This window comes from Pararge aegeria, chromosome 18, assembly GCF_905163445.1.
Source record: "Pararge aegeria chromosome 18, ilParAegt1.1, whole genome shotgun sequence".
NCBI classification, from domain to species: domain Eukaryota; kingdom Metazoa; phylum Arthropoda; class Insecta; order Lepidoptera; family Nymphalidae; genus Pararge; species Pararge aegeria.
This window is the reverse complement of record NC_053197.1, coordinates 12191172-12216922: the sequence shown is the minus strand read 5'-3', so window position 1 is coordinate 12216922 and position 25751 is coordinate 12191172. Positions and strand designations below refer to the sequence as shown.

At 35.8% G+C, this 25751-nt stretch overlaps 1 protein-coding gene across 1 annotated transcript; it reads right to left on the bottom strand.

Moving 5' to 3' along the window:
- Positions 1–16706: 16706 nt before the first annotated feature.
- Positions 16707–22375, bottom strand: LOC120631574. Its single transcript, XM_039901210.1, has 5 exons — positions 22171–22375; positions 20888–21031; positions 19845–19934; positions 18665–18800; positions 16707–17500 (listed from the first exon to the last, which is right to left on the bottom strand). Exons 1-5 carry the CDS (start codon positions 22254–22256, stop codon positions 17339–17341), a joined length of 618 nt encoding a protein of 205 aa, XP_039757144.1. The 5' UTR covers positions 22257–22375; the 3' UTR covers positions 16707–17338.
- Between the last annotated feature and the right edge of the window lie 3376 nt (positions 22376–25751).

The following is a 25751-nucleotide window of genomic DNA, read 5'->3' as shown; positions in this document are numbered from 1 at the left end:
AGGCCGCCTTTTGTATCCTGCTTCATTCTTCATGTGTTTGTTCTTTTTTTTTGTCTAGTTTTTCTGAGTGGTGTACAAATAAAGAGTATAAATAAACTTATGTAGCGTTCATACATATATTTTTACATAATTGTGAGGTTACAGTGATAACTATATTCGCCAAGTTAAACGTAAAGCTAAGAGGTTTCCAAATCGCCCTGTTCTATGAACAGGTAACAATAAACTTAGCCGAGTAATTTTTATTTATTATCACCATCTCACAGTCAATTAACATGAAGTTAGAGCAATTCAAACCGAAGCTTTATTATATTTTGAGTAATCCTTAATATTGTAAAAGACAAGCTTCGGCCCGCAACTTCGTCTGCGTGGACTTCAGAATTGGAATTGAAAAAGCTTCGCTCGTTATCAATTTTTAATCTTACCACGGAAACTATTTGAGAGATCAGTATAAAAAGTACATGACCTTTTCCATAGCATAGGTGACATGCATACCAAATTAAAAAGCTGTCTACCCGCGGCTTAACTCGTATATAATTTTCAATTTTACCTCAGAAATTACATAAAGCATCAGGATAAAAGGTAGCCAATGTTCTTTTCCATGTCAAAGGCTACATGCGTGCCAAATTTCATCCAAATCCGCACAGCCGTTTTTGCGTGATCAGTAACAAACATCCAAATTTCCAAACATCCACACTTTCACATTTATAATATTATCAGGATTTTTCTATAAGCTAACGGTTTATATAAACTATGAACTTATTAAGACATCTCAAATATTTTATTTCGTAATTTGTTTAAAATTTATATACAATTTCCATTGAATTAATAACCAATTTTATGTAGCCTAATTGCGATCTAGCACTGGAACGGCGTGTTCTCACCACTGAGATGTAGGTTCTGCCAGGAAACATTGTGGTAGCAGCTTACTCAGTTATTTAATAATAGATGTAAATCTACATGATTAAAGACGTATGAAGCGTATAAGTTTTATATCATACAAGGTCATGTGTAGCAATCCGGAACCGATGCTCACGAAATAGCAATCAGTGTTAAATCCATCTGTATTGGTATATAAAGATAAAGATAACTGTTTTTAAGAATATTATATTTTCTATAGACCTCCATGGCGCAGTGGTATTTTAAGTAAATCATCATATCAACTCATTACCGGGCAGGGATCTCCTCCCACAATGAGAAGGGGTTAAGGCCGTAGCCCGCCGTAGTCCTTCGAAAGCATTATTGAGAAATCTTAGGCATATTATCAAAATTATGTTTAAATTGTTACTTAACAAGTATTCATTGTAAAGTCAACATCTCCTGATGATGCTCCGGTTTCGGAGCGAAACGTGCGAAGATCTGTTTGGTTCGGGGTATAAGGATTGAAGAAATTATAAATTACACCACACAGATTCTCCTGCTTTTCGCGGAGTATAGCAAATTAAGCTTAATTTTGATAATATATCATGGATTTCCGCAAAGTAACGCCTGCTTCTATCCAAATCTTAGGCATGCAAGTTTCCCACGATGTCTTTCCTTTTAGTTACTTAAAACGCGCATAACTTAGAAAAGTTAGATGTGCTGGGATTCGAACTCGACCCCCGAAATTGAAGTCCTAGCCGCGTGGTATCACCGTTTAAAAAAAAAAGTGAAATAAAGCTTTTTTAGAGACGCAGCTCGTCCAGGGAACTATACGCCACGCTTATATCTGCCACCAAGTAGCGTTGCTGTGTTCCGTTATGAATGGCGTGTTTGTCTGTGTAATCACAGACACGTTGTTTAACACCTTCATCAAGTTAATAATATGGTACTTCCTAAACATGTGAAGGAAACGTCGTTCACACTGAAAAAAAAGACATTCAAACCAATTAATAATTTATCTAATTATCCTATGCTATCAGGCGAAAAACAGCTTACAGCACCGACGTAATGGATTTTTTATAGGATAAACTTTGGCGAGTGTGCTCAGGAGCTTCAAAAACTTGTTCCTCCGGCACCATTCTACCACAGAACAGCGAGACGCCGAGAACGGTGGCGTCCTTATGTGGTTGACAATCTTCAACACGTAGGCAGCGCTTTTCATCTACGTTTCGGTATTTTAAAAAAACAATGATAAACTTGGAAGAGAACGGTGTACCCACCGGCTTCTCCCACCGGTGGTAAATACGAATTTACGGAGGTAGGGCAGGAATTAAATATAAAAATAAAGAAATGGCTGTATGTTCCCCTATGTGATTTCGATACCCATATTACTACAAAAACCTTGTTGGTGTAATAATATTTTTTTTCCAGTGCAGAAGATACTCGTATGTAAGAAGTGCAACTGACCCTGAATAATCAGCCTAGTACATTCTCCTTTAACTCATTCTGCTTTCTGCTCTGGCCCGGTACAGTCTTCACCTAGAGTTATTTTTGGATAAGCGCCATGACACAAAGAAACGAGACAAAAATCCCTTTGTTTAGTTACATTTATTTTTTATTTATAAGTTATGGATACTACAAGATCTTAGCTTTATAACACATTCGATCAGAATGCAATATTAAAATTAAAAACATACATTTTTCATTCTTACCTACAGCTCGTGTTCAATGTACCTTCATCTTGCATCCTCGCAAAGTAATGACATCCATTATATCATAAGTACTATTTCGTAAACGCAATCCCTCAGCGATTGCCACACTCACAACTTTAATCATCAATCTCATTTCGACCAAGGTTACAATAGTCATGAGATCGTCCAAATTTACCATAAATTCATCACAAATTTGAATCATTGCATTCGAATTATAATTTCATTCAATTCTGTCGAACAACTTTTAAACCAGATCATTGTTTTCTTTCAAAAATTTTTGAATAATGTAACTATTATTATTATTTATTTATTTTATTAATGAAAAATATACATTTTTTATGTTAACATAACAATATCTGTTACGGCGTAACAAAAACCCAGACGGGTTTATCCGTACACCGGTATTCATCATTAAGCGCTCGGAATTATAAGTAGGTACAGTATTTTAAAGCTACATACAAAATATGATATATGACGGGTAGTTCCAAAAAAAAAAAATATAAAAAATAATGATCGCGTTTCAACCAGTTCTACATATCGTACTTCATCGTTTGAGTAAACTTTACACAGGATGTTCCAGCTATTTATTATTACATTTATTAGTTTGAAAGAAAAATGTTTTAAGTTTCTCCTTTATGTTTTTAGAGTTTATTTCCTGCTTTAGTTTATAAGGCAAGCTGTTCAGCAAAGTCGGCACTAGACAATCCAGGGTCTGCCTTCCGTACAAATTGTTACTTTGGGGAATAATGAGTTGGGCGTTTGACATACTGCGCGTTATTATTGGTAGTTTAATCTGCTTTTGGAGATTTTTCTTGAAAAAGTTCTCCATTAATAAGGTATATTTAATTTTATCGTGTATTGGCATGATTTTACAGTACGAGAATAATTCATGGTAATTACCTCTAAAATTGTTTTTGACTTTGTATGGTACAACGGTTTTTAGCAAGCGCATTTGGAGCTGGTAAATGGTATCTAAATGTGATTTACATGTTCTCCCATAACTACTAAGACCATAGGCAATAGTTGATTCGGCAAGAGCTTTGTAAAGCGATAAGCGTATACTATAAGGAATTCTATTTTTTATAAGAGTAAATTTTGCCAACATGGATCGTAATTTATCACACACGTGGTTTATGTGTGCTGTCCACTTAAGACGATCGTCAATTACGACACCAAGGTATTTATGGTAACTAACCAAGTCAACAGGACCACAATTACACGGATTTATGGTAGCATGTAGGCACGCATGGCTATGGGCAATCAGGTAAGGAGTTACAGTACTTCTGTTTTGACTGGAGCTGATATACATTAGTTTCGTCTTTCTTGCATTTAGCACAAGCCCCATGTCATGAGACCACTTAGTTAGTAAATTAAAATCGGTTTGCAGTTTCAGAAGAGCTATATTTATATTCTCGCCCGCTGCTATAAGACATGTGTCATCAGCAAACTGGTAAATTTCACAATTTTTAATCAACCCAGTGGCGTCATTGACATAGGTTATGTAGTGCAACGGTCCTAATACTGATCCCTGTGCTGTACCTTCTGCAACAGGCATTCTGCTACTTAATTCATTTCCAACTTTAACTTGGTATGATCGTTCCTTTAAATAGTTTTTACACCAGTTTTTTAGAGGTCCCCTTATGCCACAATCATCAAGCTTTTCCAACAGAACATCATGCCGTAGTGTATCAAATGCCTTACTATAATCAATGAATACTATAAGTATATGTTGTTTTACATTTAGGTGCTTAAAAATTGTGTTAGTGAAGTTAGAGAGTAGTTGGGTTGTACTTTTTTGGGTTTGAAATCCATATTGGGTGTCGTTTATGATATTATTATCATCGTAAAATTTAGATATTTGGTTACCTATAAATTTTTCGATAATTTTATTAATTGTAGGTAGAATCGTTATGGGTCGGTAATTTTCATATTCTTTACGACTTCCGGTTTTATGGACCGGTCTGACTATACCAGATTTTAGTTCAACTGGGTATTCTCCTGTTTGGACTGATGCGTTTATCAGCTTTGTTAAAACTGGTAATATTTTTTGGCCTATATGTCTTAGGTCCAATGCTCTCACGCCATCTACACCTGGCGCTTTATCGCATCTTAATGATTTTATTATCTTTAAGACTGTTGCAGGTGTTGCTTTTTTGAATCGCATTGAAACATTAGCGGGATGAGCATAAGTAGATTTATCTAGTAGTGTAGTGTTACAATTTGGTATAATCTTTTTAACATTTTCGTAAAATTTTATTGCAAATTTTTTTGCAATTTCTTTAGTATCAGTATGTATATTTTGTAGTGCATTTAATATTATATTATCTAAAGATTGTTTAATTCTACCCGTAATTTCATTGAGTATTTGCCATAATATTTTTGGGTTCCTTTTATTCTCAATAATTTTTGCTTTTATTTTATTATCTTTATTTTTTTGGATTATTTTATTAGCATAATTTCTTGAATTATTATATTTAAGTTTTAATATTTTATCACCAGGGTCTTTAAGCCACTGCATAAAAAGCCTATCTCTATGGGCGCATGCGTTTTTAATTTTATTATTTATGTTAAATGAATTAGTAGTGCATTTATGTCTGTCATAATTTCTTACTTTAATTTCCGATTTTTTATAACACGATTTAATATTATTTATTATTATGTTATATATTTCATAGGGACATATAATATTCTTAATAGGCTGCCAATCTATTTCATCAAGATATTTATAAAGATTTTTATTGTTATATGTAATTCTAAATTTCGGAACATCCTGTATCCGCTGTGGTCCAATGCATGCGAATGCAATAGCGCGATGATCGGCCAGAGAAGTTCCGAGCGCTGCCGTGTAAACTTCTTGTGAGCGGGATCTAGCGAAAATGTGATCAATACATGACTTAGTTAGTTTGTCTTTATATAGTTCTATACGCGTATATTCTGAGATCCCGCACACAAGGCCGTGACCATACATAACAGTGCTATATTTATGCTTTATAGGGCAGTTGGATTTTAAATCTATGTTAATGTCTCCTAACACAAATAGGTCTTTATTTCGCTCGACTTTACTGAGAAATGTGCTAAGTTCCGCAGTAAATAAATGCTTACTCTGACTTGGTGGTCTATATATTGCACACAGAGTGGCGGTGTAACCCAATGAAGTAGTAATTTGGCCAGAAAGGAGTTCAAAGTGTATTGATTTATAAATTTTGTTAGTGAATTTGTGTTTTTTCTTAATATATATAATTATCCCACCTCCTTTGCGTCCGGTACGCAGCTCTGTGTGCATTTCGTACCCCTGAATATTATATAAACGACTTAATGAGTCGGATATATTAGCCTCTGTGACAACGATAACATCGGGAGTATTTGAGCATTGTTGAATGCATTGCTCTAGCGATGTGAAATTTTTAATTATAGATCTAATATTTATGTGAATACATAACAGATTTGTTCTAGAAGGTATATAATCGATAAAGTTTTGTAGGTTTTTACAATCTGACACTTCGGATATATCTTCCTTATAGCTATCTAGGTTTAAATTCATTTCAGTATTAGGAATTAGTTACTATAAATAGGTTTAAAATAGTAAGTATTATAATAAGTATCGAAATAAAGTTGTTATTTTAGATTTTTAACGTCAACGCTTGACCGAATTATTATCGCTTTTTCTTTTTCACCTTCTTTGCGAACGCGTATGATACCTTTTTTGATCCATATGTATTTGAAGGTGCTGCTGAGCTCTGATTTACAAAACCACAGCAGGTATTTCTTATAGGGTGTCAGGGCTTCTCTTAGGTACACTATTTTACTATTCTGAGTTGCAGGATCTATATCCGTAACCATAATTTTTTTAACATTTGACTTTGAAGCTATCAACCAAGTAGTTTGAAGTTGTTCTGATTTAAGTTGCACCTGAATAGGACCTGGAACTTCCTTCTTGCCCGGAAGACGGACAGCATGTTTGATGTCGTCGACTTGTTGTTTTAGTACTGTCGCTACTTGTTTAGCAATTAGCATGACATTTTCGTCATCCTTTTGTGGGACATTACATATTTCAACACAGTCAGATAGTTCTCGCTGCTCTTTTTCCTGTAAACGTTGTTCTAGAGCTCCTACTCTCGTTTCTAAGTTGTTATTTCGGTTTGTAAGCTCAATGTTCTTCTTTTTTAGGTCTTGTAAGGTACCTTGACAGGCTTCTAAGGTCGCAATTACTTCATCCATCTTTTCACTGTGAAATTGTAACGACTGACTTAGTTCTCTTAACTCACGCTTCATTGTCTTTTCCATCTCCTTCGAAATATCTGCCAATAGCTTTTTTATATCAATTTTTAGATTAGGAACCTCGCCGCGTATGTCATCTTCCTCTTCATCATCATCAGGAGCAACAATTGAGTGACGTTTAGGTGAGATTTCATGGCATTCTCGACATGTCCATTCAAGATTTTCAGCGGCACGGACAGCTGCCAGCTGCTTATTTGTTAGCTCTGAACATGTAGTAGTTAGGTGCACTATCTTCTCACATCGGCTGCACTCCAATCCAGGTTTAGTTTTAGTTATAACTTTACTACACTTATCACATTTTCCCATTTTGAGGGTAGTCTAAAGACTCACTTTACGAGTATAACAGATTGTAAGTACGTACGACGCGTTCGAACGCTCGGCGATGAATGAACTTAATAATAAGAATAATAAACTTTATTTCAAGTTACCAAGACTCATTTATTAGTATTACATTCTTGTCAACTGTTTTAGTAGGTAAGCACCTACTGTAGTTAAAACTGACAAAGGATACAAAAAGTTTTCTATGTCCATCTTAGTAGGTTTTATCACCGAAAAGTACCCAGGAACCGTTCCCGCGGGATGCTATGTAAAACCAATATGCAGCGTATCTGCAAAACCAATCTTATGGATTTTTTCAAAAAAGGAATTATTTTAGCCCGGTCATACGCTCTTGAGGGATATTTAAATCACCGATACTCACACGGAAGAAGTCGCGTGCAAATAGAAGTGTATTTTTAAATTGGAAAATTATGCTTCAAGGTGTTTCTTTACTAGTCAAGAATAACATAGCGTTTTTTAACTACACAACAGAATTAAATTGATTTAATAAAAATGATTTATTTGATAATAACTTTTAAAATAAGTTGTTTGTACCTAATTTTAAAATACTAGGGATACATGAATATTCAGGATACATCTTAAAGAGTGCTTATGATAAATAATAACGAGTCTACCGGTAATCCAAAAGCAGGCAGTTGCCTTGGCGAAAGAATTAGTTTGGCCGTTCAAAGGGGCAATGCCAGGATCTTACGTATTGTGCCTCGCTGTCGTGGTTTCGAAGACGTTTTAAATTTACTAGTTTTATTGTTACATAAGTTATTTTTGTCTATGCATAAAATATTTATAATTATAATAATATGCTTTGTAAAAAAAGTTGAATAAGATTAAAAAATAAAAAATATATATAATAAATAATTGCGGCGAGGAATGGTTGCCTTGAAAAAAATATAGTAACAGGCAACACCAAAGGCCTAGACGCCTGTCCCCAACGATAAAGACCAGTTGAAGAAGTTAAACTCGTGCCATTTCTATCAAATCGCGAAAATGGCTTCCAACAGAAGCCGATGGAGACAACTTATCCACTCGAAGTTGAGATCTCACAACGACCACGATCTTCAGTAATGAAGGGACGACCATAGTGAGAGAGATTATAAATAAATCATTTATTCATTCACACAATAAGTGCGATCCAAATGAAAGCCGCAAGATAAAACACGAGATCCCCAATTCCGAACTACAAACGAAATTCTAAAGTTTGGAACTCGTCAAATTACGACTGTAACTCGAGTCCCGAGTCACGGGGTAGAGAAACTTTAAAGTTGTGCAAAACTTTTCAATCAGGCCCCTATGGCCGTGTGAGGAGGAAATTAAAGGGCACCGCGCTGTCCCTTAAAATGGGCTCTCAAAGTATGGAGACGCCTTTTTCGTATAAAAATAAACTAGCTGTAGAGGTGATACCCACTAGGTAGGAATTTCACTTTCGGGAGGCCAAGCACGCACTGCTAACTTTTCTAAGTGAAGTGCGCTTGAAGCAACTAAAATATCACTTGCTTCAACGTTGAAGGCAAACATCGTGAGGAAACATGCATGCCTGTGAGTTCTCCATAATTTTCTCAAAGGTGTGTAGAGTCCACAAATCAGCAGTGGGCCAGCGTGGTGGACTACAAACTTAACCCCTTCTTAGTATGGGAGGAGATGATGATAGTTATGCCAGCGACTTCATCCGCGTTTTCTGAATGAATGACTGAACACACTTTTGTACCCCACATAAAATTACAAACGAAAAAACACACAATGTATATAACTTAGCGGATTTATCTATTCCATTCTAATAAATAACTAAGTTTTTTTAACGCTTCTAAATTTTATTGATATAGCACAAATACATTTTTCCACTGTTTATATAACAAACCTTAACTCTTATTTAGTGTAAGAAAATTAATGTTAATTTATATCAAAACTATAAAACTGAACAACAGAACCTATTTGTTTGTATTTTTTGTAATGAATTCTCGTCAGGATTATTTCTGCATTAAATAACCAATTTATTAAGGAATGTAAATCAGCATAATAACATCAAACTAAGTCACGAAATTAACATAGCGGAATAAATAAATTCACAAGCTTCCTCCACACTTGCCGAGTAACAAAGATTGGAGCCAAACTTATATCTTTCTGCAAACACGGCCGCAAGTCGAAAAACTTACTCGTCTGGTAGCGGGTCGACCTCGTGAGATAAGGGAATTTATTATCTACACTATCCGCGAGCATCAACGATGCCCTTAGTAAAGTTATATACACACTGGACCAAATGTTTGGACCTTTTCGTTTATATCAATTGTTTTTTTGTAGTTTTAATCGCCTATATATAGAACAATACTGTTACAGTCCCTTGCGACTGCGTCCGCGAATAAGTCAACCTTAAAAGATAGATATATGCTGTCGCGTTTTTTTAGCACTTTTAAAGGGGAATAACTTTGACATACATAATTTTATAGATTGTTGTTTGTTTGTTTTTTACTTCAATCGGGTTCAAGTAAAAAACAAACAAACAAACAAAAGTCAGTTGGTGTTTGGTCTTTCGTTTAGAAATATTGTTATTGGTGTTTCATAGGGAGAAATTTACCCCAAAAGAGTTTGGCTCTTTAGGGATCAAAGTAGAATGAACAGAAGTTGTAGGTACGCAGACGAAGTCACCGTCTGCTAGTTATGTATATGTATATATATAATAACAGCATATTTTTACGATCTACCTAGCACAGCGGTGGGTATTGTGTTTGTAAGTGGGAGAACCTAGGTTCGACTCTCGGCAGTGGGGCAATTTGGGAGTTTATAATTTCTGAACTTTCTCTGGTCGTATCTGGTGGGGCACTTCGCCCGTGGCTAGTTACTATTCTACTGACAAACACGTGCCGCTAAGCGATTTAGCGTTCCGGTACGATGTCGCGCAGAAATTGCTATACCCCTAATAGGTTAGCCCGTTACCATCTTAGACTGATGGGATTACAGTCAAGGGGTAAGTTTTATGAACTAAAGAAAAAAAGACAAACGTCAATTCAACAACATTATTTCTTGCGGAACTCCAAAAAATAAACTTTTACGGATAAACACGCAAATCCGCAATGAGTAACACATGCTTACCCGTTTATTGCCCCGCCGCGATGACCGAAGGACGGACAGTGCAGGTTATTTATATTTTTCCCTGGCTCCCGGCCAGTTGACCGCTGCATGCGTTTATTTAGAAAGTGTCTGCAAATTGTTTCGCGAAAAGTGAAATGGCACACTGACCCGTTGTTTATTTTGGATGCAATTTAAAAATAAGTTTTTGGAACCATTTTTTTAATAAACATAAAATACTGCTCTGACTCATAAGTATCTGTGTTTTAAAAAAAAGTATTCCATTGTCAATGGAACTGATTAGAAATATTAGTCTACTTAAATCCCTAAAGAGGTGCCGGGTTCGATACCCGTAATAGAGGTATACACGCGGTGGCATTTTTTCGTCGTACCACAGTGACCCACTTAATCTGTTCTATTGAATCGTTGATAGTCTTGTTTTTAAGAAGCATCCTAAAGCAAATGACAGCGACGCGGGACGGCAGCGGTATTTATAAATGCAGGAAATGGATATTTTTTTATATACCTATTTGTTTTGTGACAGGTTCGATGTTCAGCTTTAAAAAAATCACGTCAGAACTTTCTCAGGTCCAAGTGGGAGTAGACCGTGCCAAGTTTTCAACCAGCCATGTCGTGCCTGCCAAGCAGTTTCGCGTTCCGGTACGATGCCGTGTAAATACCACTCCTGCGCTACCTCCCTCAAGTGGGTTACCTCAACCACCAAGTTACTTTAATGCGGTTAGCAGAACGGCAGACTAATGTGCGGAGATTTATGAAGTTTGATGTATTATGTAATCTTTTTTTTTAATACTTTATTTATAGGCCTTAATTTATAGGCAAAGGTATTTAATTTAGCTTTTCCAATAGAACTTTGCCAATCTGGTGGTAAATGATGATTCAGAAGCTAGAAAGCTAACCTGTCAGGAATATGACAGTTAAATGAAACCCGTAACCCCTAATCGGTTCTTGTAGACAAACATTTAAAGCAACCGTTTAAGCAATGACATAGCATATCACCAAAACGGTTTTTATGCATTGAATGATTTACCGATATCTGTGTATACCTAATCAATATAATACGCAATAATCGGATATAAAAGTAAAACGGTCAATACCGTGGGAGTACAATACCACGATGATTTTGCATAATTTTATTGATCTAAATAACCGTGGATCATTGATCATCGGGTCAATAGTACATATTAAACTTGTCACAATTTAATAGAGCTGTGCGCGTTGATCGTTGTCCGTGATATCGATGAAAATATCAGTAATATCCATACTAATATCAAAAATGCAAAAATCTATTTGTTTGTTTATTTGTTACCAACGTTCCGCTCAACCGTTTAATCAATCGTTATAAAATTTGGCATACATGTAGCTACAGATAATCGTAACGGGCTAATCATTTATACTAAACTCAAGCCCCTAATCAGTTTCTACGCGATATCGTGCTGTCGGCACATCGGCACGTGTTTGTCGGTAGGATGGTAACTAGCCACGCATAATTTGCGTATTTATACTTAATATGAGTATGGAGGAACTACTTTTAGGTAATGTTTGTTGGTTGTTATAAATATAGCTCAATTTGCTGAGGCATATTATATAGTTAAGTCAAGTGCATAAAGAATATATTCTATAGTCAATGAACATTGTCCGTAGTTTTGTTTTAAGTTGATAAGTAAGCACGCGCTTACTTAATGGTACCTATCTCTCTAACCTAAAATTATGGGACCATGCTGACATGATATGATGAAAGCGCATTGATATGGAAGGTGCAAAGAGGCGGGCTCTTAACGGTTTATCATTCTATTTTATAACTAAATTGAATAAATATTGTTTTATATATATTATATATATTTATTCAAGTATTGATATATTTATTTTATGGGTATATGTGTATGTGCACCACCAAACTATTTTGTGTATTTATTTTCTTTCCCATTGGTTTCCTGGAAGAAGTCGCTATGAAGCAATAATGCCACTAAATTTTATACGTTGTTTCGTTATACTTTTCTTTTTTTATGTACTTTTTGTGGTGTGCAATAAAAGTATATTCATTCATTCATAACTTTTCGGTGTTCGGTACTTGTGACAAGGTACCTACTACTTATTTCGTTTAGGCGTACGGTAATTTTATAATTAATGTGAACAAATAGCTTAAAAACTGTGACCTACGTACACCACAAGCACGGGTAGATTGTAAAGATCGTTGAAGTTGATGATCATCGATATCGACAAGACTAGATAATCGATATTTTTAGTACCCAACTCTACAATAGTTTGTGCAAATCCGCAGGCCGTCGGAGCGTGCCATATATAATGATTGATCATAGCTTTATGTTTGGACCAGGTGTGGACCGTATCTATTCGAATCGGAATTGGTTGCTAGCCTTTTCAAAATTTGGTGGAAATATGCTCTTTTATGTATTCTTTACGAGCACGTGCGACGGAAAACGTACCTAGCTTTGGCAGTAAAGGTAGGAGTTTGGAGATCCCTACAAAGGATGTCCAGCAATAGATATTTCAATAGGCTTATTTGAATCATCATCATCATCATGTTAACCCAGTATCGGTCCTGGTACTACAGGGCACGGGTCTCCTCCAACAATGAGAAGGGGTTAAGGCCGTAGTCCACCACGTTGGCCCAGTTCGGATTGGTGGACTCCACACATCTTTGAAAACATTATGGAGAACTCACAGGCATACAGGTTTTCTCACGATGTTTTCCTTTACCGGCAAGTGATATTTTAATTGCTTTAAACGCACATAACTTAAATAAAGTTTATTACCTATTTCGAAAGACTATTTTTCTATGAAGAGAAACGGACTAATAAAGTAATTATAAGGAATTTAATTTGATGAAAGCATCAAAATCATTTAACAGCAATGATGTAATAAAAACAAACCTCTCCGCCTTCCGAACCCAACGTAAACTGGCTAATATTTACTCCCCTGTTTGACCAAACTTCTCACATGCCAGTTAACACCGAAAACCCTTGTTGCCCAATAAAATCACCAACAAGTCCGGCCCGGATATCAGGAATTTTCTCACCCTATAAAATTCCTAAACGCAACCTTCCAAAACGCTACCTGTCAACCTGAAAGCGACCTTAGCCGTTTATGATAAGGCACTTCTAACATGAATCAATAAGGTTGTCGTTAGAGCTTTCCCTTTCAGTAAATTTGGTCCATATGTTAGAACAAGTGACTGGCTTCTTAACTGGACACCCTAAATTGAGTGCACGAGGGAGGAAATGCGGTTTATTGGAATTTCCGATGGGTGAATATCTGCTAGTGGGTTATGAGTTATTTGATAGTTCCTGTTCAGTAAAAGAAGTTATCTATTTTTACACAGAATTTAAATCTCTGAAGATTTTGAATCAGATTAATTAATTTTGGACAACAGACACACTAACTGGTCAAAATATTTTTTGACATGTTCATGCTTTTCAGTTGTTTTACATAGTTGTAATTTTTGTCATAAGAATTTTTTTTACAATGTGGGTAAATTTGCGATTAATTATGTTATAATAGCCAAATATCAACTGCTCCTAACCTGCTCCTAAAAATGATTAAGTAATTAAATCATCATCAGCTCCAGAATAGTAACCCGTGTAGCACTAATTATTGTGTAGTTTTGGTGGTCACCTGTGGTCCTCATCATCAGTTTCTCTTGATAAAATAACACTTTTCAAAAGACAAAGTTCTGGGATTACAAAAAAGAATAAGAGAAAAAAAAATACAATTGAATTGAGAGTCTCCTCCTTTTTTTAAATCGGTTAAAAATTAGAGTTGACTGACGTTGAAACGTATAGATCTTTACCTTCTCTGAACTCTCATACTATCATCTATGATCTTGCTATGAGGAAGAGGAAGAAGTCATTTATAGGGTTAAAAACTATTTGGTACTCGACCCTCGTAATTCGTTGATTGATTCCTCATGTCAAACCTACCAATGCATAATTTAAATCTTTGTTAAATCTTTTTAATTGTACTTAACTTAAATCTTGTTTTCTATACAAATAAGCGAGCAACTGATAAAATTCTTAATGATATGGTTCTTTGGTAACAGTACGCTTCGCCTTAGCTAAGCTAGTGTATAATATTCGTTGTTAAATTGTAAAATGTTGATGTTAGAAAAGAAACTTTGTCTGCTCCAACATCAAAAAGCTTATAAAATAGACCCAATTTGAAATAAATCAATTTGGCTTTTTTTACTGCGATCTATTTTCATACGCCCTTGTTACTCCAGCTTTCTACATTTTACTTACACCCATGAATTCGTATTATTTTCTTTGAATGATATATCTCAGAATGCCTTTTTATAAGGAAAGTGTCATAACCTTGAATAAATCTGAAAAGCCACCCCTCATAAAGGGCTTATCGGCTCAATATGATTGAAGGGACAAGGGAAGGGTCACTCGACCCCGGTCAAGTCTTCCGCCCAATTGATCCTACTTCCGGCGCGTGTGAACATGACTTGTTTACTATGAGAGGATTTTTTTTTTGCTTAGTGGTGTTTTTAAACATAATGAGAAATCAAAAATTAAGTATTGTCCTAAATCCAATCTTTTGTTTCCTACCGAATATGAAAATGGGGCTAAGCTCAGGTGAATTTTGTCAGAGATTGTCCGACTAGTTTTCAACCTATTCGGGGCTCTTCAGCACGACACACACTGACTTTTTATGCTTTATGCAAAAACGTTCCATCCTACAAGTCACACACAATTGACTAACACTGAATATAACCCTTAAAATCTAGGAAAAGCTGCGGGCACAGACACTTGAATACACTACCACCACCTTTGTATACCTTACGAACTCTTGTTCTTTGTCTGTACCATTGCGTTACCATTAAAATTAAAATACTGTAAAGAATGCAATGGTTGAGACATGTGTAATGTGTGTGTAATGGATGGACTACACGAGATCCCTTTAGGTTGATAGAGGGAAAATTTGAGGGGTATAGGCCGAGTGGCGTCGGTGAAATGATGGAATACAGAGGGATCTGAGGGTTTTGGGAGTTCCCGATGGAAAACCTTGCTTCACCAGGCCAATGCCCACCCAGGGCGGCTAAGCTTTGGTGATGATTATGATGATGACCTTTGAATACTCAAAGCTGTCAATTCTGTTATAGACAAATCTTTAAACTTCTCTACTAGAAGTCTATACTAATACAACCGGTTGGCGCAGTGGGCAGTGACCCTGCTTTCCGTGTCCAAGGCCGTGGGTTCGATTCCCACTACTGGAAAAATGTTTGTGTGATGAACGTGAATGTTTTTCAGTGTCTGGGTGTTGATCTGTATATTATAAGTATTTGTGTATTTTATTCATAAAAGTATTCATCAGCTATCTTAGTACCCATAACAAAAGCTACGCTAACTTTGGGGCTAGATAGTGATGTGTGTATTGTCGTAGTATATTTATTTTAATAGTAGTGCTGTGGCATACCGTGGTCCTACCAGTAGTAGTAGGTGAAATCGGGACCACGGGATCTCAACGGTCTTTACGACATTACCGTGGATAAAAACAGCACTATTTTACAACTTTTGGCATAAATATCTATCTACGAGTATTTTTGGATGTAACGTATCCATCCCCAAAGACTCCAAACTTGTTCCAAGATGACTAAAGTCGATCTAATCACCAAAAGCCTAAAACAGACCACTGTAGGACTAAAGGCCTCTCCCAACGGGAGAGAATGCCCATAATCACCACTCAGGGTAAACAGGTTGGTGATTGCAGTAGATGGTAGTACGGAACCTCCTGCCAACAATTCTCCGTTATATTCCCTAAGTCGCCTCGTATGACAACCGCGGAAAACTCTATTCTGATTTACGTTATGTAGGCTCGACAACTGAGCAGGGCACATAGCTCGGAGAACCTATGGATGTTGGGGTCCTGAGATGCTGGAATTGCGACCCCGCACCGGTAAACGCAGCGTAGGTTGGCCGCCATCGAGATGGACAGATGACATCAGGCGAGTCGCTGGGAGCCGCTGGAGGCAAGCGGCCCAGGACCGTGGATTGTGGAACTCCCTACAAAATACCTATACTATGATATGAAGACAGGAAGTATAAATGAATAATAAATAATAGATGTAAAATGTATAATGTTAAGTTACTTGTAGTTAGCGCTTTTTGAGACAGAGCTCGTCCAGCCAAGCTTATTTCTGCAATGCTGTGTTCCGTTCTGAAAGGCGTCGTTTCCCGTGTAATAACAGGCACATGAGGTTTAACACCTACGCCTTAAAATGAATGGACACAAGACGGCATATTGCAACACGTGCTTCTTGATTGCCCTGTGTCGAGTTGCTCTGTTTATAGGCTATGGTTTTCCACTTACCATCAGGTGGGCCATATGCTTAGCCGTCAATTAAAATAACAAATAAAAAAATTAGCTGAAAGTAAAAAACTATTAAGAAAAACAGCTGATACTTTCATAACTCACGTCCACACATTTTATTACTCTCGTAAACGTCATATTATACAATCTCAAAATTATGGATAAAAGATACAAAACAGTTTACAATCACATCCACTACAAATTCCACGTGACGTTATCCCAACATTATTATTATTGGCATCATTATTCATCTCTTGGGGGCTTACTGCTATCGCTTAAAGCAGTATTATTTTAATATCGTAACAGCTCTAGAGGCACGACAAGGCGTTTCATATAAACATGCTCTGCAAATAGCACTGATTTAGTACACCCATGACTTCTGTCGCCTGTAAGATTACTATTCAGTAGGTAAAGATAAAAAATAATTAAAATATAAGTATTTGTATAAGGCCATCCTTTCTATTTTATTATGGCTTACGGTGAATCCCAACCTAAACTTAATTGACGATAGATATACTTTTCTCTTCTCATAAACTATTGTAAAATGCGGACCAGTACTTTTAGAGCTGATTTGAGTTAAGAGATTCTTTTTTTAAAACTGACAGCTTTGCATTAAAACAATTGCATAAAGGTCGCATGATATTAGCTGCTGCTGCCTCAGAAATAGCTAAGTAAGAACAATTGAGAGTCCTCTCAAATGAATGTATGACCTTTATAAGATTATTTGTTCTGCTGTCATAAAATGTTTATACAAATGACACCTTGACGACCGTCTGCAAGACTAGTAATATTGTCACGAAGAAGAGGACGGATGGATGGAGGGATTTCGTTGCTTTGTTTTCTTGAACCAGGCCGTGAGGGGCCACCATTGTGGGCATCGCAAACGCTTGATGGTTGCAGCGATTCAGCTGGAAGAGAAAAATATCTATTTATAACAATAACAATAAATAAATACACTACGAAAATATATACATCGCCATCTAGCCCCAAAGTAAGCATAGCTTGTGTAATGGGTACTAAGATGGCTTATGAATAATATAATATGAATAATATACATAAATACTTATAATATATAGATAGACACCCAGACACTGAAAAAGATTCATGTTCATCACACAAACATTGTCCAGTTGTGGGAATCGAACCCACGGCCTTGGCTCAGAAAGCAGAATCGCTGCCCACTGCGTTAATCGGCCGTCGATACCATCTACTTATCTTTGTTCTTTAAAATGACAGGACAAGAGCTGGCGATAGCTCTTAACCCTACACTTCAAATAACTCACGACTGTTAAATAACACGACATTAAAAAAAAAACTGTTTTGAATGTAGATCCATCCACACTAATCCCTATATAAAACAGGGATATCCATCAGGGGATGGATATCCCTGTTTTATATATACGGTTACCGGTTTACTACACCGTGACGGATGTGAAACACTCACGAGAAGGTACACCGCTTACTTCACAAATAACGAGACAATATCATAGTAATTGCCTCGTTGCCAAAAAAACTGCCCTTAGAAGTGACGGACGTGAAACACTTGTAGTCTAAGCGACGAGTGTGACGTACCATAATATATACGCTTTTTATTTTACAAATTAACCTATAACTCAAGTGGCTGATCTTAAAGCATCGGGTGAGCTAATGCATGCTAATCGGCAGCCGCGGACAAGCGACTGATATAAAATGCCTTTAGACATCAACCATTTGTGGTCTAAGCTGTGACACATCATAACGAGTACACCGTTTACTTCACAAATAACGAAACAATCTCATGGCTTACCGCGGAGCATGTAATCTCTGGTGAGCACGCTGACCGACAGCCACGTAAAACTGCGTCATACGAACTGCCTCTAGACGTGGCGGATGTTAAACCCTTGTTCTCATGGCTTACCTCACAGCATGTGATCTCTGGTGAGCCAATTCACGCTGACCGATAGCCGCGGACGATTACCTCGTATAAAGTGCTCTTAGAAGTGACTGACATGAAACACTTGTCATCTAAGCTGTGACATATCATAACGAGTAAATCGTTAACTTTACAAAAAACAAACAATCTCATGGCTTACCTCACAGCATGTGATCTCTGGTGAGCCAATGCACGCTGACCGACATCCGCGGACTACTGCCTCGTACGAACTGTCTTTAGACGTGACGGACGTGAAGCACTTGTCATCCGAGCTGTGGCATGTCATTGTATGCACCCTAAATAATATAAAACAACCCTTAACTTTCACGACAAGATTTATTACCTATATAAATATGATATTGCAATTATTATAGAAACGAAGTATGATAAAATACAAGCTTTTAAACTTTGAATTAATGCTAATGTTTTGCGGTTTAAGATTCTTCTCAATAAATCCATTCATTTTGTATCCATATATATGTATAATTGACCTACTATCTTGAGAAGCCGACCCTGTGATAGCCTAGTCGTTAATGCGTCGGCTTTAATTGCGAGGGGGCCGAGTTTGGGATCGACTTGATCGACCTTTCACTTTTAGGAGTTGTGTGTTTTCAGCAATTTAATAACAATTGCTTGAACGGTGAAAGAAAACATCGTAAAGAAACTTGCATGTCTGAGAGTTTTCCGTAATGTTCTCAAAGGTGTGTGAATCCAAAAGCACTGGGCCAGCGTGGAAGACAACGGACCCAAACCCTTCTCACTAAGATGACGACGATGAGACGAGACTAGAAAATCTTTTCAAGTCCGACATATAGGGGTGACATAAATAAATATAAATGAATATACTAAGACAATGCACACATCGCCATCTAGCCCCAAAGTAAGCATAGCTTGTGTTATGGGTACTAAGATGACTGATGAATAATTAAATAAATACTTATAATATATAGATAAACACCCAGACACTGAAAAACATTCATGTTCATCACACAAACATTATCCAGTTGTTGGAATCGAACCCACGGCCATGTAGGGGAGGTCCGATATATACACAAATAAACGTAATATAGGTAACGTCGAAAGAACCTTAAAAACAGAGCTTCATAAAACCACCAACCGACATGCGTAGGTATGCGAAATTTTAGTTCAATCGGTTGGGTATAAATAACTATGTTAGAAAAATCAGTTACAAAATCTGACTCAAATACCTATTAATTTAAGTAAAAGCTTGAAAAAATATATGTAAACGCTTCTGATTCCCCCGCGACAGCTGTATGTCGCATCGAACGGGATTAAGTACGGACCCACTGAAGTGTACGATTCGTAAGTAAGCTACTAACCTGTACTTGGTAGGATCCAGGCATGCTCGTAGTGCCGTGTCGGATTTGTAAGCACACACATAACACTCAAGGGGGCGCTTTTTAGTAGTCCTGTTTACAATGATATTATTACTGTTATCTTAAAAAAACGTGAATTCCAAAGCGCATACAAAGTTAATAAAGTAATTTTTTACAGTTTAAATTTTTTTTTTATAAATAAATATACTACGACACACACATTGCCATCTAGCCCCAAAGGTAAGCGTAGCTTTTGTTATTGGTACTAAGATGGCTGATGAATATTTTTATGAATAATATAGATAAATATTTATATTATAAATATAAACACCCAGACACTGAAAAACATTCGTGTTCATTACACAAAAATGTGACTGTGAAGTTGTGGGAATCGAACCCACGGGCTTGGGCTCAGAGAGCAGGGTCGCTGCCCGCTGCGCCAATTGGCCGTCAACAGTTTGAAGTTGATCGAGTAATCGGCGACAAAGTAAGTTTTTAAAGATGATTTAATCAAAATAAAGTCCAAAAAATATTTTTACTCGGTTATTTCACCCAATTTGTTTAGAGGTGTTACTAGTATTCCTAATAATTAAATTATAGTTTTAAAAAAAAACATGTAAAACTTTAACTTCTCCATTTTCCTATGTTTATTTTCTATTAATGAAAACAACAAAAATTCTAGAAATTGGTGTATCAATAGTAACTTGTTATTTTTTAAAAGAACAGGGACATGGTAGCTACGATGGACCTGAAAAAAATGGGTGCAACGTAGATACGTAACATTTCCTGTATTTTTCCCGTATCCCAACTAACTTTAAGTTATTTAGCAACGCTGCTTTTTTCAAATAAAGTTCAAACAATAATTTAACACAAAATATCATCTTGACCAAATCAAAATCATAAATTCTTTATTCAGATAAGCCAATCACGGGCACTTTTAAAACTTTCATACATAAAAGATCTGTCTTACGCCAGTTCTGCAATTTTTATATATTATTTAAAAATAATTATAGAATAATTTTTAAAATACTTATAATTAATCATGCCTGGTAACAGGTGAACTGCGAGTTGTGTGTAATAACAAAGTAGGAGCTGTCCTCTCTACTCCTTGTCCAACTTTGGGACTGCCTTGATCTTCTTCGTTATATTCACCATCAGTATCATCCTCACCATCCTCATCTTCATTTCTCCTGTAACATTTAAAAGTTAATCACAATCTACCGAATTGATGTCCCACTAAGTCACTGAGTGGCGTGGACTTTTAAGAATATCAAGGAAAAGCATAAAAAAAACACCAGCTTCTTCAAAGCGAGTTGAAAGGAGCTAGGTAAATAACTCTGATAAAGAAAAGAAGATTCAAACGTGTCTTTTGGCAGGGTCGGCTCTGAAACTCATTAAATGTACCTATTCAAAACTAAATTTTCTGCATACATCATAAGCAATACTATATATAAGCGATAAATATATTGTGTGAGTAACAGGTTAAAAAATAAAAATAATAACAATAATAAATGCTTCTCTTTCAGACCAAATACCCATATGACACATAAATAAAACAAAAAATACGGTAAAGATAAGCAAATAAAGATAAAAGACTACGATAATATAACCTAAATCAAAAATTTAGTTTTTACTTTTTTTATTTCACTAATAAAGAAAACTTTTTTTAATTTTAACCTAAATGACAAAGTTTATATAGTATTATGTAGTTATAGATTACAATAAAGTTAAGAATAAAAAAAAGTCTTTAAACCTTATTATAATAGACCGGGTGATATATCTCATGACGAAAGCATGAAGCAAAAATATTGTAACAACGGAAAAATTTGATCACAAATTACAGAACAACTAATGCAAAATTTTAATTTTGGTTACGGTGAATGTAAATTTATTGTATTTTGGTATTAAAATGACAAATTTGCCGAGATTCAATGATGATTTTAATGTGAAAATTTGGGTTACTTTAAAGGAAATGGAACTAGTAAGTTACTAAATAAAATGTGTATATTCTGTAAATATTTTTTAAGTTCTTTAAAAATTCTCATTGTTTCTTTCTTGGACTGTTCCACGCGGGCTCGACCTTTACAGTAATTAATTTAGTTATAAGTTTTATTGTCCCTAACATTAACAAGAATTTATTAATTTTGAAATTAATGAAAGATTTATTAATTTATAATAATGTAATTTTGTTTTGTTATTGACAATATTTCTTTTTTTAAATGATGCCATTTGAGAAATCAGCTGCTGTCAAAGCATTATAAAATTCTACCAATTAATATTCTGCTAGCTTAATAGTATAAAATACATTATGAACTGTAAAACATCTTACTCGTCATCATCATCTTCCTCTGTCTCAGTTCTGAACGGAAGTAGTAGCAGAACTGCCAGAACTAAGCAGTACCTCCACTTCACCATTTCATCAGATCCTGTCAACAGCAACTCCTCAAGCTATCCCCTTTTACTCGGCAAATTTGTCATTTTAATACCAAAATACAATAAATTTACATTCACCGTAACCAAAATTAAAATTTTACATTTGACATTACTTTTGACTGTTTTTCGTTTTTAGAATATCTTTTTGGTTTTCTTCTGGCAGTAGGTCGTCAATTCCAATAAGATCTCTCAATCTAGAAGTTTGATACAGGATTACAAACGTAAAACCTAGCCTCTTTATTTCGTAGCTTAGTGGTAGTTTTTCTCAACACGTTGGGGCTTCATGAGTAAATTAATTTTAACTATGAGTTACCTCAACCTCATTGGTAGATGCGTTTAAACTAATTGACAATTCCAATTACTTGAATGTTCAAGGAAAACATTGTGAGGAAACCTGCATGCCTGAGAGTTCTTTATAATGTTCTCAAAGCGTGTAAAGTCCGCGTGTTCACCAGCTGCCTACTACCTATACCTAATCCATAAATTATTTTGTTAACATGCTTATATTTAATTATTAATAGAATTACTTAAGAAATTCTAATAAAGATTAACATAAGGCTTCAGTGAAGCTAATAACAACCAGAGACATCTATGGACAAGATTAAGATATAGCTACTCGCGTACAGATGGCGCGCTTACAAAAATATCACAATCAAGCTTTCCGTGAAATATTATTTTTTTCTTATTAGATTGTAATGAGTCTCTCTTTTCTACCATTATACTAAGAAAATAATATCTCCTATTTAAGAATGGTTAACTATCTACAAGTTAATAGAGATTTCATGATCTAAATTCTAAAATCTATATTAATTAACTTTTGTACTTTTTAGAGTAAAATTTATTTTTAAAATATTAAAAAATATGTTTATTTGTTTCCTTTAACATAGTTATTTCTTCTTTTTTTTACCTTACAGAAAAGAGTTATTAAAACTGTCTCGGAATTCCTGGCAGTTTAATATTACATTTTTAAAATCTGCCTGTTGACTCACGGCAAAAGCAAACCTATAAGTTTACCCCAGAATATTCACGTATAAATGAAATCCCAATTCTAACTGAATTTTGTGTTGTCTCTGACACTAGTTAAATGTAAGTGACACATTAGTCATTACAATCTTTAAAGCTATTTAAATCCAAATTAAAATTTGTACGTGAACATACCTACGAAAGTTACTTCTTAGGTAGGCACTTGTTTTTACTTACTTTACCTACCTATAGGTACATAACTTCAAAAATGCAACAACGTTCAAATGGTATCGGAATAAAATTATTTACCTTTCAGTCTCGCACCAATGGCGTTAGAGTTTGAAGAGTGATGACATCTGCATCAAGTGGATAAGTGACACTAATAATAGGTTTGGAGGGTGTTGTAATTGGTAGCCCTATTAATAGTTGTTATTACTTTTCACTTTGTTGCAGAACCCCAGCCACTTTGTGAGCAACCATTCGACTTAACAAAGCTGTCGCTGGTGTATAACTGATTGAAAATTTGCAATGATTTCACGGTTCCATTAATAACTTTCAGTGAAATTCAGATTTAAGTTTGTTAGATTTTATGTAAGGTGTACTAATTCGTTGCTACGTAAGACATAACTAATGTTAGAAAAGTCAAAGTCAAAGTCAAAAATATCTTTATTCAAGTAGGCCCATAGGTGGCACTTTTGATGCGTACATGAGTATTGCACGGTAGTGAGATGATGTCGGTAACCACATTCGTAAACTTAAAACTAAAGCAACGAGGGTTCGACCAGGACGCGTTTGGAACCCTCGTAGCAAGAAGCCCACACACGTAAGAAGAAGCCCACAACAAACTTAGCCAAGTGTTTTTTTTGTTATCACCATCTCACTTCTTAAAATTTTTAGAAGAGCAACCTTGTTAGAGCAATAATACACACCCAAGCTTTTTTATCGATTACGTAGTCCTTTATACTATAATAGGACTTTTCTATAAGCTTACGTTTAATACAAACTTTGAACTTTTTGAGAGATATCTCCAAGATGTCAATTGGTAGGTTATTGTATAATTGTATGCAATTTCCTTCAAACGAATTATGAATTTTATGTTACCTAGTATATTGCACTGTAAGTTAATTGTTACTTCTAATGTTTAAATTATTGCTGTCACATCTTTTCTTAAATTTAGAAATGTTTTTATGAACGTGCATTACATTTTCAAATATTTACTGACTATACACTGTCATTAAAGTTATGCCCGATAATGACCACGCTGGGCAGGCGGGTTGGTCATCGCAGGGCTAGACTGTTCGCACCGGCGTCGCTGCTGCCCGACACCGGTCTGTGCCATTTGTTCAGCCTAGCTAATTCGAAGTGGTTATACCGCCACTTGTCGGTCGCCAGAGCCTCGTCGGTTAGACGGCAGGGTGCATCTCGTGCAGGTGAGGTTGGCAATTTGGGAGGCTGACTGGTACTAGCCACGCCCACTTACACCCACTTACGAGGTGGACAGACGACATTAAACGCGTCGCAGGTAGCCGCTGGATCCAAGCGGCACAGAACCGTGGAATTTGGAACTCCCTACAAAAGACCTATGTCCAGCATTGGACGTCTATCGGTTGATGTGATGATGATGATGATGCACTGGCATTATTTTAAAATCTTTAAATTGCGGTTGCGGTTGCCAACCTGGCTGATACCTACGCTACGCCATTAACACGTTGTGACGTCACTACAAGATTCATTAATATAGAATTTCTTTAATAGTACTACTTTGCTTTATATAATTCGTTATTTTACTTATATAAATATTTAATGTTCTCTAAATAGAGTAATACCTACCTATATATTTTGTGAAATAACTTACCGGAAACTAATATCGTAAAATATTATTATTGGTTCGTTATGGTGTCAACGTATAAAAGTAGAAGCATTACCTTCTCAAGCATTCATTCTGTATCAAGTAATCGTAGGAGGAAACTCTGCTCGATAATATGTCAAATGTAATGAGTGAAAACTAGTATTATTCTAAGACCTATCCCCACATTCCAACACTAGCATTATACTCTAGTTTCTTGCAGAATTCTAGGCATTATTTTTCTTAAACCCAGTGAATTATTTTAGCAGTTAAAATGAGTGTGTATAGTGTCGCTGTATAGAGTGGGAATAGCATAGTGGTTAGGACTTCGACTACATTTTGTGTTATTTAAATGTATCTTTTTTTTTAAATATCTAATATTGTTCATTGTGACTTCGTCAAAAACCTATTTGATCTGTTGTAACTGACGTGTTTGAAGCGGTGATAGCCCGGTGGGTAAGAGCTCGACTTCATTTTCGAGGGGCCGAGTTCGAATCCCAGGCAAGCACCTCTAACTTTTCTAAGCTATGTGTATTTTATGCAATTGAAGTATTACTTTTTACTATCAAATAGAAATGGAGCCCATGTGATCGCTGATGTTCATGGTAGGCGGTAATAACTTACCTGTGTGTTTCATCACAAGCTAAAGCTTAAATCTGATCAAAGCG